Source organism: Electrona antarctica (genome assembly GCF_951216825.1).
Source record: "Electrona antarctica genome assembly, chromosome: 12".
In the NCBI taxonomy this organism is placed as follows: domain Eukaryota; kingdom Metazoa; phylum Chordata; class Actinopteri; order Myctophiformes; family Myctophidae; genus Electrona; species Electrona antarctica.
In genome coordinates this window covers 39,595,450-39,608,412 of record NC_136793.1, presented here as the reverse complement: position 1 = coordinate 39,608,412, position 12,963 = coordinate 39,595,450, and the positions used below count along the sequence as shown (strand labels likewise).

Genomic DNA, 12,963 nt, shown 5'->3' with positions numbered 1-12,963 from the left:
CCAAAGTCACAGAACATTAGTCAGCAAATTCAAATGATTCATATTGGTTTCCTCAGTTTTCATGATTTCAATGTTTCATTATAATTGGTAGTTTCCAAGGCTACACTACCAGGAAAAGAAACACCAGCTCAAGAGCCACAATGAGGTAACAACAAAATTACATGTAGGGCAAAAATGCAATTTCTACACTGCGTCAAAGATCAGCCTAACTAAAGCAAACATCACACACTTACTATTTGGGTGTATCTCGGAATAGTTATATAGAATTCAAATGATTTGACAACAATAAATGGCACAGATTCCATGTGTGCATTGAGATTGCATTAATCTAAACCATTTGAAAAGCAGCAGAACATTCGTTGTTCTAGTGTTGCAGTGAACGACAACAATAGCATTGGTCACTTCCTAGTTTATGGCCATAGTCCAATCAATGCAAGCAGCCGATAGCGATAATTCACTTTGAACACACTCTGGGTGTGTTGTTGCCTGGTCCATAGTTAGCCTCCTGAAGGCATTCACTACGCATGTTGCCTGGTCCATAGTTAGCCTCCTGAAGGCATTCACTACGCATGTTCAGCTAAAGCTAATATTCTAAGCTAATGCAAGAAGTGCAGTAAATTATCCAGGAGGGTTAAAGCATTGCACTGATCATGCTACAGTCAGACCCATGACACATATGAGTTTGCCGAAAGGTGGTTTGTAGGGGTAAAGCGCCAACCCTGATACGGATACAAATACAGCGAACACAATGTAGTGGGGTTGAGCCAGATAATATGGACATGTAATGCTGGGTGATCCCCATGGCAGCACACTGGATGAGCCCAATGATTGACAGTATGAGGAAAGCATGGACAGAAGCAGCAGCCAGGACAGAAGCAGACAAGTGCCAAGGGGTTAATATACAGGTTCATTTAGTCCTTTTTGCACAACCCATTGGGCCAACAAAAATGACGTATTTTCAATACTGAAAAATACCAAATTTTTGTCAAACACTTGTTGTACGACAAAGTCTAAATTCGCCTTACTGTTTCCAGAATGGAAATGTCAATGACCAGCCCGATGTTTGAAAATGAGCTTATCAGGCAAGTTGAGATGGAGTTGAAGCCAAGGAGGCACATAAAGAGAGCGGTTCCACTGAACCAATATATGCTGGCTCCTCAGCTTCACCTTGTAAGGTGCTACAATAAAGGCAAATTTATACAATATCGTACGACACTTGCTCAACAAAAAGTACGTATTTTTGCAGAATGACACTCATCAAAAGGGTCGTGCGATGAAGTATAAATCAAACCAAAGTGCCTCTGCTTCCCCCATCTCTATCCCCCTTTGTTACGATTGCACACCGCCCCTTCAACCTCTCTCCCACAACCCCTATAGGTCGATGAGCTGATCCACCAGCAGGAGAGAGCGGGCCATGTTGGGGATGCTGGACTCTGAACTGCCACTGTTGCTGCGCGAGTGACCACCTGAAACGTGCAAGAAAGAGAGGAAAAGAAAGACAGACAGAGAGAGATGGACATGGAAATGCCAAGGGAGTGTAAGAGCGTGAAAAACAAGCAAAAGAATAAGTAATATTAACATAGACCGTAAAGGTGAAGAGTTGATGAGGTCAGGATGATGAACAGAAAGATGCATATGACAAACAGGGGTAAGGAAGAGAAAGACAGAGATAGAGAGTAAGCTGGGTGTTATCTTAATACAGCTGCATCATTTCAGGGAGAGAGTAGAAGAACGTATACATCCTAACTTTGAGAGGCGATTGCTGTATTCTATTCTTTGTCCAATCCCATTTTTGGCTATAAATAGTCAGACAAACGATCAAGAGCCAAACACGTGCAAAGTGGAAGGATCCCTGGCGGCGTGACACTGGCAATAACTAAGGGAATGTGAGAGAGCTCACTGATGTGAGAGCTTGAGTGGATGAAAAGCTGTAATGTCATCCAAGACATCTCCCATCATCAGCTTCACATCAATGGCCACAGCATGAACACTGATGATGTTAGCGCTTTCTGAATGAAGGGCTCATCATTCATCTTTATGTGGCGGATGCGCTGCCTGAGGAGGGAGGCTTCTAACCCTAGGCTTTAGCAGGTGTGGGAAGTAGGCTTGGGCCAATAATCGAACATTGCGATATTTGATACCATATACTGTATGTATGGATATGTTATTCACATATCTCTCACACACACACACACACACACACACACACACACACACACACACACACACACACACACACACACACACACACACACACACACACACACACACACACACACACACACACACACACACACACACACACACACACACACACACACACACACACACACACACACACACACACACACACACACACACACACGATATTGAATATCGCAATATGTTGACTCAAGGACTCAAATTTGGGATATCAGCCAAGCCTAATGGGAAGGTGCTCATCTCTGTATTATGCTAGCCTGCTTACCTTGGTTGGAGGTTTTGGAGATGAGCACAGGAATGGGATCAAACTCGTCCTCAGTGCCCTTCTCCCCACCCGACATGAGGAAAGCAGAGTCTGCGACGAAGGAAGAGGAAGTAAAGGCGGAGGCGGGAAGATAAAATGCAGCCCAGAAAAAGAGCAAACGGGAAGGAGGATGCAAGGAGTTTCTAACAAAATAGTTGCAGCCAGGGCAGTCCCAATGCTTAAAAGCCATGCACTTTATGTGGCTTTTGGCTCTTCTACAAATGAGTCAAGGGTCTGTTTATGGTCTCATTAGATGTACTCTACTCATCACATATCACATTAGACGAAATGCACGTCTACTCTGTAGACAGGCTTGGAGATTGATTGGTGGTCTGGTCTGGTTTGGAATGCATTGGCCTAAACACCTGATAGACATAAGGCTCACTGTGAGGTACTGCAGAGAGAAGATCTTACCAGAAGCTGTCTGACCCGGGGGCAGTGACACAGAGGCCAGCTCATCCAGACAGGAGCAGGATGAGGAAGGGAGAGCAGAGACAGACTGGGATCCAGGAGTGGAAGGGTGAGATAACAGATCGCCCAGCAGAGAATCCTCCCCAGCCAGAGGGTCTGAGAGGACACGAAACAAAGCCAGACCAAACCAGAAGAATTAGGAAGGTAAGAAAGTTACAGTACAAAGGCAGACGAGAGAGCACAGAGTTAGTTAGGCCCCATTTACACTGGCAGCCAAATCCAGCCTGAATCAGATCTGAGCCACATCCAGATTGGAATCTGATTTGTCTAAATGAGTCATGTGACCATTTAAACCAAACGGATTTCAATCTTGATGTGGCACAGATCTGATTCAGGCTAGATTTGTCTGCCAGTGTAAATCAGGCCTAAGTCACTTCATTCAGGGTTGGCTCATCCTACACTGGGCCAGCAGAAGGCAACCAATGCAGCCAGCAGGGTGATTTGGGGAATAATATAATAATACAGACAGCCAAACAAAAACCTGGCCAGCCTGGCGAAGACAAAAAACAATGTCAAATTCATGGGCAACAGACATGCTCAAGAAAATCTGTGTTATCTATTGGCCGGTCTTCCAAAGTCAACCATTGCAGGAGTATTTAGGCCATGGTTATATTTTCCAAAGTCAGCATTGCCAATAATGCACGTTTCCGTGTTTCAGTCTCAAGAAAACACTTGCAATTATGTGACACTGTCAATCACTCCAGACAACACAGCTGGCTGCATATAAGAAAAGTGACATCACACAAAATCTACTAATCAAATGATTCCCGAGCGCGGCACGGCTGCAGCTCACCGCTCCAAGAGATGGGTCAAATGCGGAGAACAAATTTCACTGCGGTAACGTGTGTGACAAAACGTACAACTTGACTTTTGACTTTTTAATTGGATTATGACGCCATTCTGTGTCAAAGAAAGAAAATGTTATACTGTCAACCACAATTACAGTAACAATTTCTGCCGTAAAGGTCCTGGAGTGAAAACCTTCATTCCAGAAGATGAGAAGATCGTAACCTCAGATGGCTATAATAAACAGATTTAAATTCTTATTTGATCATTGCTGATAATGTGCAAGAAACTGACCTGGTAAGCTGGTGGAGATGAACTCTGATTGGCCAGCATGTCGCTGGGCTTGGGGGGCCTCCAGGCCAGGAATCAGGGAGATGAACTCTGATTGGCCAGCATGTCGCTGGGCTTGGGGGGCCTCCAGGCCAGGAATCAGGGAGATGAACTCTGATTGGCCAGCATGTCGCTGGGCTTGGGGGGCCTCCAGGCCAGGAATCAGGGAGATGAACTCTGATTGGCCAGCATGTCGCTGGGCTTGGGGGGCCTCCAGGCCAGGAATCAGGGAGATGAACTCTGATTGGCCAGCATGTCGCTGGGCTTGGGGGGCCTCCAGGCCAGGAATCAGGGAGTCCACACACATGTCTGTCGTCACTACATAAACAAGGGAATGAAAACATAAATTAAGATAAAGTATTGACATGTTTTAAGAGTAAGTAGGGAGACTATTGTGTGAATATGTAAAGCTTAATAAGATTCCTCACTCCTTTTACCCCATAGGCCCTTCTGACTTCAAGAATGTTATAACTGTGTACATATGTAGAGATGGAGAAAGAGAGAAGAAGCAAAGCAAGGTATGACAGATGCATGCAGACTTAACAGGTGATTCTAGGGCCATTGCCTGTACCATTGCCGGAGCCCTCCAAAGAACTGCTGAAGGGGTCAGCCAGGGGTAAGAGGTCAGGGAGCAACAGAGAAGTCTCTGGGGACTTCAGTCCCTCAATCAGCTTCTCTATGAGCCATTGAGAGAGAGGCAGACAGAGTGCGGAGGGAGAGTGAGAGAAAGAGAGATGGAAGGAAGTTGGGTCAAGGATATGGATAGGGAAGAGAGGAAAGGAAATGAGGAAGGATTTTGCATAGATATGTTGGAATAGGAGTAGAGAAAAACAAAGCCTGAAACTCAGGCAAAAAGAAGAAATCTTAGCATGATACCTGAGGCAAGCGACAGTATTATACATAACACAAGATCATATTAGTAAATGTATTTGGTTAAAAATACAGAATTATAATAATCTGGATATTGCGAGTTTGTAAATTACAAATGAATGCATCCTTTTTTTTAATGGAAATTAAACTGATGTGTTGAGTGTTGAGTGAAGTTAATTAAGCTAATTGTGCAGACCACAGCAATATCCAACCAAAGCAGTTAGTGGGGTGAAATGCCATGCTTTCCAAGGCACACAAAAGCCCTGCTATCCTTTAGAACAGCAATATTTCAAACCTAGACATCCCAAAAAAAAACATTCTACTTAACAGAAAACCATTAGTTTCTCCAGTGGTTTTGATTTAGCAAACAAGCACATACACAGTGAAATCCTCAGTTTTAATTTACTCTGGGAGTGTACAAAACGGAACCAAATGTGCCATGGGGCCATTTGGCTCCATTCGCACACTGTCAATCACAAATAAATAGATTAACACAGAGGATTTTATTATGTAATCACTGAATATCTTTCTCTACAACAAGCCAGACAAACACAGCTCGACTGCACCACCCCTATTCCACATGCCAACTCTCACAACTCTTCAGGTTTGGACAATTGCTCACAGACAACAGGGGGACATAATTTGTTAAGTCGCTTTTGCACAGTGTGCCAACCCCTTCAACACAGGCAAAGTATAATGATCAGCTCAGATCACAGCATCTCAGACGAGACAGAAAACCGACCTAAGAGGCCAAGTTATAATAAAGAATGAGGTTAAGTGCAACTAGACCATGCGTTTAATTACCAGTTAATTCCTTCTTTATGTAACTTATCTCATACTTACTCAAGTGACTGCTATGGGGTGAAATGGGGACAGAGGCAGGGAATGCGTGGCCTCAGAACATGACACAGCAGATGTGACCTTTTGCCCCTTTTGCAATGGAAGACAGGTCGAGAATCAACGCCGATGATTAAATGTTATAAATCCCCACTGACAAAAGCTAATTCTGCCTGTAAACTCTGTAGAGCATGAAGGTATTATAACGCCAAGCTACAACTTTCTCACACAAATTGAATTACGTTTTACTCCCTTTGTGGTTTGGTCCCTTATCTACATTAACTTATTGTGGCAACTCCTGCACAGAGAGCTGTGCCGAGAACGGTCAAATGTCTCTGTGTTCCAGGTGCAGATGTTTTAACGTGTTTGTTTGTGTGTACGTACGTACAGAAACAAAGAAGAGTGAGAGCGTAGGGAAGAGGATTTACTACACCCTGATTATGCAACGGTCTTAAACACGTTATCCTCTCAGTTCAGTCCCCACTGAGCGAACACACAGACAAGTGCTGTCTGCAGACCTGTGGTGTGTAAGAGATAAAAGCCCACACTCACAAAAGGGCTAAAGGTTGAAGGCTGACAGGCTAAGAACTGACGACAGCATAAAAGGCCAGGTCAGTGTTCAGTTAGCAAACATCTGAGAATGGCAAACGGTAACCAGCAGTGGTATAGCAGACACCTCCGGCTGTATCGTAATCCAATTAACAAAGGAAAATGTGTCCTTGATGTTACTAGGCAACCGCAAAAGGCAAGGACCTATGACTGCGATTCAATCTAGTGGTAGCTAGCTATACCATCTTTATCCATAGGAACAGACAATGGACCACCCAGATACGGCCTGCTATGTCCACAGGTTAGGAAGAAAAGGGTAAAAACCAAAGCTATAAAGCTAACGTGACGATTTCCAGGAAACCAATAGAAATCAAAAAGAAATGTCACACTAGGTGTACAATTTCCACTAGAGCCATCCATAACTAAATGTACTGTGATGGTAGTAACATGTAATACCACAGTAAAGTATAGATGTGACTTGGAAATGGTAAAATCCTCAGTGTTCATTCATTTATCCATTCGTAATTTAGTGCACAAATATAACCAAATGCAGCCTTAAGGTTACATTTGGTTACATTTGGGTGTGTAATGTTGTATAGAACTATAGACATAGGGCTATATCTTGCGCCACCCCTTAACCCTTATCCCTTTAAAATAGTTCAAATAGCCGATTTACAAGCTCACAGTGTCTCGATGTAGATCGGCTAGTTGAACTATTTTTTTTCAAAAAAATAGTAAAAAATGGCAAATACATTTAGGGATAAGGGATAAGGGTGGCACAAGATGGAGCCCATGGTGTATAATGCTCCAATGCAGAGATAAACATGTTTACCTGGACTGTCGGAGAGGGAGAGGGCATTAAAGGGGTCCGGGACGCTCAGCAACGCTGAACCTGCATCCAAACCCAGGATGTCTGCAGATCTTTCTGCTTCATATTTCAGCAAAGAGAGACACAATGGATGTGAGGAAGGACAGTGGGACAACATAAGCAAGTAGAAGGACGGATGGTGGGACATTGGGGTGGACGTAAGCTGAGGTTTATGAAAACAATACACTGTAAAATCTTTTAGTTATTTAACTCTGAGTGTACAAATGGAACCATTTGTACACTTGGAGTTACAAATGGATCAAGTACCAGTGATGATTGTATTGTGTAGGAGCTTATTAACAAACCAAAACAAGCAAGAGAACAACGCACATCATGGCCCTCTTGCCCCAGAGGGCCATGCTGAAACAGTCAAACAGGTTCAAAGATAGAGATATCTACTTGACATGAGCCGACACACCCTTCATAGAAGAATGCAAGTCATGCAGAGCAGGGAAGAAGAAATGTAAAAGCTGAATGCATCGACTGTAATGTTGCTCTGGGAAGGTACATTTAATCATTGAGAAAAAGAACACGGATATGTGAACTTTACCTGGGAACGCTTGGAGCCCTGGAATGAGGTCCTCAATGGAGCCTGTGCCCTTCTCTCCTGGGTTAGCTGCAATAAAAGGAAGTAGTAATTTAGTAGTACTACACATCCTTCTGCCAATGTTACAATATATACACTGAACGTGCTGATCTTACTCTCAGACAACTTCGCAAAGTCCTTGTTGAGCAGTTCCTCTGCCGTAAGTTTAGAGAAATTGTCGTCCCCGAAGGGGTTCCAGCTGGGTTGTGCACTGGTGCCCTGAGGGGCTGAAGGGGCACCACCCTCACCTGGCTGGTAGACACTCTGCTGGGAGGAGCAGGGAGAGCCGGATGGGGTGGTGCTGGCTGATCTGTGGACGGCATAAACACATCCATAAGCAGCCTCCCCCCAAAAACATACGGATCAGCAGGCATCTATCTCAGTCAATGCTACATACGTATAAACAGAGATGCTGATGTATGCTAATACAACTGAGTCAATAGCCCACTGAGTTATTTGTAGACTGAATGAAGTGATTCTTCCTGTGCCGAACCCACAGGGCCGTAAAAGGCTCATTTATTCTCCTTTGGGATTATCGGCCTCATGAATGGGCTGTTTATTGCCCTGAATGAACCACTGATCCCTCAGATGGTCAAAAAGGAGTTAATTCCACCCACTTGGACTTGTTGAGGCTAGCCTCCGCTGCAGCCGACTGGAGGAGCTGGGTCGACTTGCTAACCGGGACCCCAAACACAGCACTGTGGGTGACATCGCTCAGGATGCGCCTGTGGCCACTCTTTGCGACCATCTTTGGGGATGAGGGTGGTGTCAGGGAGCCCACTTTGTGCATGGCTGGTCCAGAGGTCTGCAAGGGGGGGGGTGAAATGACAAAGCACAAAGATTGTGGGTTGTGCTCTACAAAAAGGTACATCCACCACATCCCAGAGAAAAAAGGAAAAAAATATCTGAAAAGAGGATCACAAAAGAAAAGATCGATTTTGATTCTAAAGATGACATCTTATTAATTTCCTCAGTAATCAGGGTAATGAACACGGTAGAGAGAGGAGCAAAATACACAGGACATACAGAACTGGAAAAGGATGATGATTCAATGTTGGTTAAGTAATTAATCATGGAGACTAGATTAGTTGCTACCCAAAAGGCATGTATATGGTGTTGTCTTCAAAGGATTTGATTTCACATCATTGCAACAAGGACATCTTTATGACTCACAGACAGTAAATCACAGCAGGGAGCATGACCCAAGAAAGTGATTATGCTATACAAAATGACTCCAAGTGCAAGGGAAGATGGAGTACATTAAATAGAGGAGAAGAGCCAGTAAGCAACCCTCGTCCATCAAGCAGCAAACGGCAGTGTGAGACGTAACGAAGGAAAGGTTACCATGGCCTCGGGGTCGGCTGCATGGTAAACAGGCACAGACTCAGGGATGGGAGTCAAATGGGGTGCAGCGATTTCAGAGACCATGACCACTGCAGGGCAGGCTGGCTGCAGGGTAGCGGCTGCAGGAACGGGCTTAAAAGTGAACGGTAGAGGAGGCACCGACTCCTGAGAGGTTGTCTGCTGCTGCAGCTGTTGATGGTGGTGATGGAGGTTCTGCACCAACGGCTGATACACGGGAATACCACACACAACCAACAATGATGGCACAACTCACCTCCAGTTTATAGTAGCTCTAATACACCTCCATTATATAGAGCTGCTATATTTATTATTTTTAATCCATGTATTCCTTGAACTATGCTGAACCTACAGTAGTATTAAAAACATCACACCCGTGTGAAGTGAGGGGCGCTCTTATTATCTTACAACATCGAGGAGGGAATTCGGTATGGCAGCAGCTCTAACTCATGTTGCTATGATCAGATGATGTAATGACCATGTAAAACAAACGGTGTCAAAACAAATTATCTTTATTGTCAATGGCATTTTTAAAACAAATATTGAACTAAAAACAAACCTGTATATAGGAGGGGCTAGCGCCCCTCAAATAATATATATATATATGTAGAATGTGTCCCAAAACAAAATGGGACATAAACAAGAAATGCAAAAGAAAAATATCAAAAAGGGGAGAAAAACTCAGTTGGTCATTAATGGGTATTGTTATTGGTAGTTATGCAAATAATTCAACTCAGGAGAAAATCACATAATGGTTTATGGTGCATAATGCATATTAAATGTCTTGAGGAACCTCTCGAAAACGAGATACTGTATCTCAAGGGGTATTCCCAAATAAAGAATTTCAATATAAATGCCTGAAACGGTAATTTCTGTCTCCGTGTCCACAATAAAACTTGCTTGTGAAGCCTACTCTTTCATTATTTAGTGTTTAATCCGTTGACTGAACTCACAAGGACCGGTGTGCTGTGCACCTTTGGTAACCGCATATCAACTGAGAACCACTAGAAACAACCAGATACAATCCTATATATTAAAATTGACTTAATGGAGGACCAGTGGGCGGACCATAGACTTCTAAAGGATAGAGAGCGGACCAGGAGCAACAGCCCCACCCCCTGCTATTAATTTCAATGGAAGTTGCTCAGTGGCATTTTGAAGCACCCGGAAGAACGCTCTACTTCCGCATTTGCCAACCAACTTTTGGTTCTGAACGGAAATGCAAGCGCTCAATGTTAAACCCCAGCTGCGCGGGTTTACTAGGCCTAAATGTGCAGGCCCGCCTGCAGTTCCAGCTTTGACCACTACGTCTCGGCGGTTTCAATGTTGGCTAGCCGCTCTGGGGGAGTTCCCATCAGTCATTTTGGCAGTGCAACTTAGGTGTGCTCTAGTAAACAAAGAAAGCTCTGCCGTTGTTTTATTAACACCCCGAACGCCCGGGGTTATTTAATCCATTAAATCATAGCGCCCAGCGATTTATAGCAGCCGAGCACTTTTACCGACGGACCGGATGTTATCCCGGATGTGGCTGAAGCAGCTAGATGTAGCCAAAACACTCTAGAGGCGATCGACAACAACGGGAGATATGATTAATTCTACCGCGACTAGCGACGGGACCGCGGTGGGCCGTCTACACATAATCTTTGCTTAGAATTGGACGGAATGATTTAGATCAAGAGTTATTAACGTTTTAAGATTTTTGGTCTCGTCGGCTAAACAGGGGGGGAACATTTTCGATGACGTCCCGCAACAGACACTCCCAGCCTATGGAGCGATGCGATCGGTTTTGATATCAATAATATCCTTTTGATCAATCTCCGTCCTGGGCGCTGGGTGTTACTAATTGAAAGGGCGGAGAACTTCGTCCTGTGCGCTCAGGGTGTTAAGGGCATTTTCACTCACACACCCACAGGTTCAAATAGCAATGAACGTTTGTATTCAACAAAACTGTATGCCCTGCTGGTGTGCCTACCTGCTGGCTGCTCTGTTGTGGGCTGAAGAAAGCTCCAGCCTGCTGCTGTTTCATAAACATCTGCTGATGCTGAGGTGTGGCCTGAGCTGTCTGAGGTGTGGCCTGAGCAGCAGGGGATGGAGCCTGTTGAGCAGGCTGTACAGCAGTGGCAGCCGGAGGCGGGACACCGATTCCGACACCTGGAAAGAAGGGAGGATTAAAAAAAATTGTTAGACTAAAAAGAAAATCAGACAAGATGCGTTTTTATCAGTAATTGTTATCAATGAGAATGAAGGTTTTTGATGGCTGCGTTTGCATTGCAGGGTGCCATTTTTGTGCCTCAAGTTTTTGGAGGAGCACTCTAGATGCCCCAAATTCTAAACATTCAACTCAAATTAAAAATGTGCTGCAAGCTTCTCTGCATTGTGGACTGCACAAAAAGGGCAGGGGGGGAGGCACCATGCGTTTGCAGCCTGCAACAGGCTAGCCACAGACAAGGGCTAGAGACAGTGAATGTCAGAAGCCTTGATACTAGACAGCCTTTTAATAATGGGCAAACTGAACCACTGGGAATACAAGGCCTTGTTAGCTGAAGACCTGAACAGTTCAATACGCTCAATACAGGATGTCAGCTACTATGAGAATGTTGACTCCTGATCCCGATGACCATTACTGCATGTCACCCCCCCCCCCCATCTCTCTCCCCATTTCCTGTCAAAATAAAGGTGAAAGCCACAAAAAAGTGCCGCAAATTTTTTTCCACCCTAAAACATGATCATCAGGTCTTATTGTTATATAAGGAGGTATAATGTTTTTCAAAAAAAAGTGTACAGTATGTGTTAAAAAAAAAGTTCATTAAGTATGCCTGGTTTGCCTGATGGGTGGTGATGGGTGGTGATCCACCTGAACTGAAGCCGCACCCACAGCTGTAGTTGTATGATAAAAGGGGAGGAGACAGCAAAACATGAGCAGCAAACAACTTGAGTTTGTGTTCTTTTGCGACGGTTAAGAGTCGTAGACAGCATTGCTCAAGTACGCAATTTACAACACCAAACATGAATACTTTGGTATCCTTTTCTTAAACACCCCAGTCTTCACTCTTTAGTTTTCCAATAAAAGGATAAATAAATACCGACAAAGCATTGTGTATATTCTGTAATGAATTAAGTGATCTATAAATATACAGTACAGCCAGGCATAATGGACGCACCATATGCGCAATGACAGCACGCTTGTTGCAGGTGTAAACAAAACAGGTTATTATCCCGTTTATACGAGAAAGAGACAGAGATACGGTCATTACAGCACCACGGACAGAGATACAGTGGGCTCGGCTAAACTTACTGCTTGGTTATTAAATAGATGCATTTGTACATAGTCTACATACGTTTTGGGAACAATATTTTAACGTCTCTGCATTTAGCCATAACATGAATGTGTTCATAAGCTAAAGTAAATCACGACCAGACATGCTCCAGGTGCGCTATATCCGGTTCGTTGCGGGATGGTGTGGGTTTTTCAGTGACCAGCAGGTTTCTTTTGAGTGGTGCTAGCCACTCCTATAGACAGCAATGTGTGTCCCACACGTTGGGAGCGTTTATTGACCACCAAGTGTCACTGTTACACACACACACACACACACACACACACACACACACACACACACACACACACACACACACACACACACACACACACACACACACACACACACACACACACACACACACACACACACACACACACACACACACACACACACACACACACACACACACACACACACACACACACACACACACACACACACACACACGCACGCCTGATTTTACAGCACATTACCGCCC

At 44.3% G+C, this 12,963-nt stretch overlaps 1 protein-coding gene across 1 annotated transcript in view; it reads right to left on the bottom strand.

The window, feature by feature from the left end:
• The window catches only part of LOC306934574 (AP2-associated protein kinase 1-like), a 36,764-nt gene that overhangs the window by 6,745 nt on the left and 17,056 nt on the right, over positions 1 to 12,963 (bottom strand). Inside the window, exons 11-20 of the mRNA XM_079517193.1 lie at positions 11,138 to 11,316; positions 9,148 to 9,372; positions 8,421 to 8,608; positions 7,920 to 8,113; positions 7,768 to 7,833; positions 7,182 to 7,277; positions 4,665 to 4,769; positions 4,058 to 4,411; positions 2,921 to 3,073; positions 2,468 to 2,557 (exon numbers count right to left, since the gene is read on the bottom strand). Coding sequence (XP_079373319.1) covers positions 2,468 to 2,557; positions 2,921 to 3,073; positions 4,058 to 4,411; positions 4,665 to 4,769; positions 7,182 to 7,277; positions 7,768 to 7,833; positions 7,920 to 8,113; positions 8,421 to 8,608; positions 9,148 to 9,372; positions 11,138 to 11,316 — 1,650 coding nt within the window. The remainder of the gene's footprint in view (positions 1 to 2,467; positions 2,558 to 2,920; positions 3,074 to 4,057; positions 4,412 to 4,664; positions 4,770 to 7,181; positions 7,278 to 7,767; positions 7,834 to 7,919; positions 8,114 to 8,420; positions 8,609 to 9,147; positions 9,373 to 11,137; positions 11,317 to 12,963) is intronic.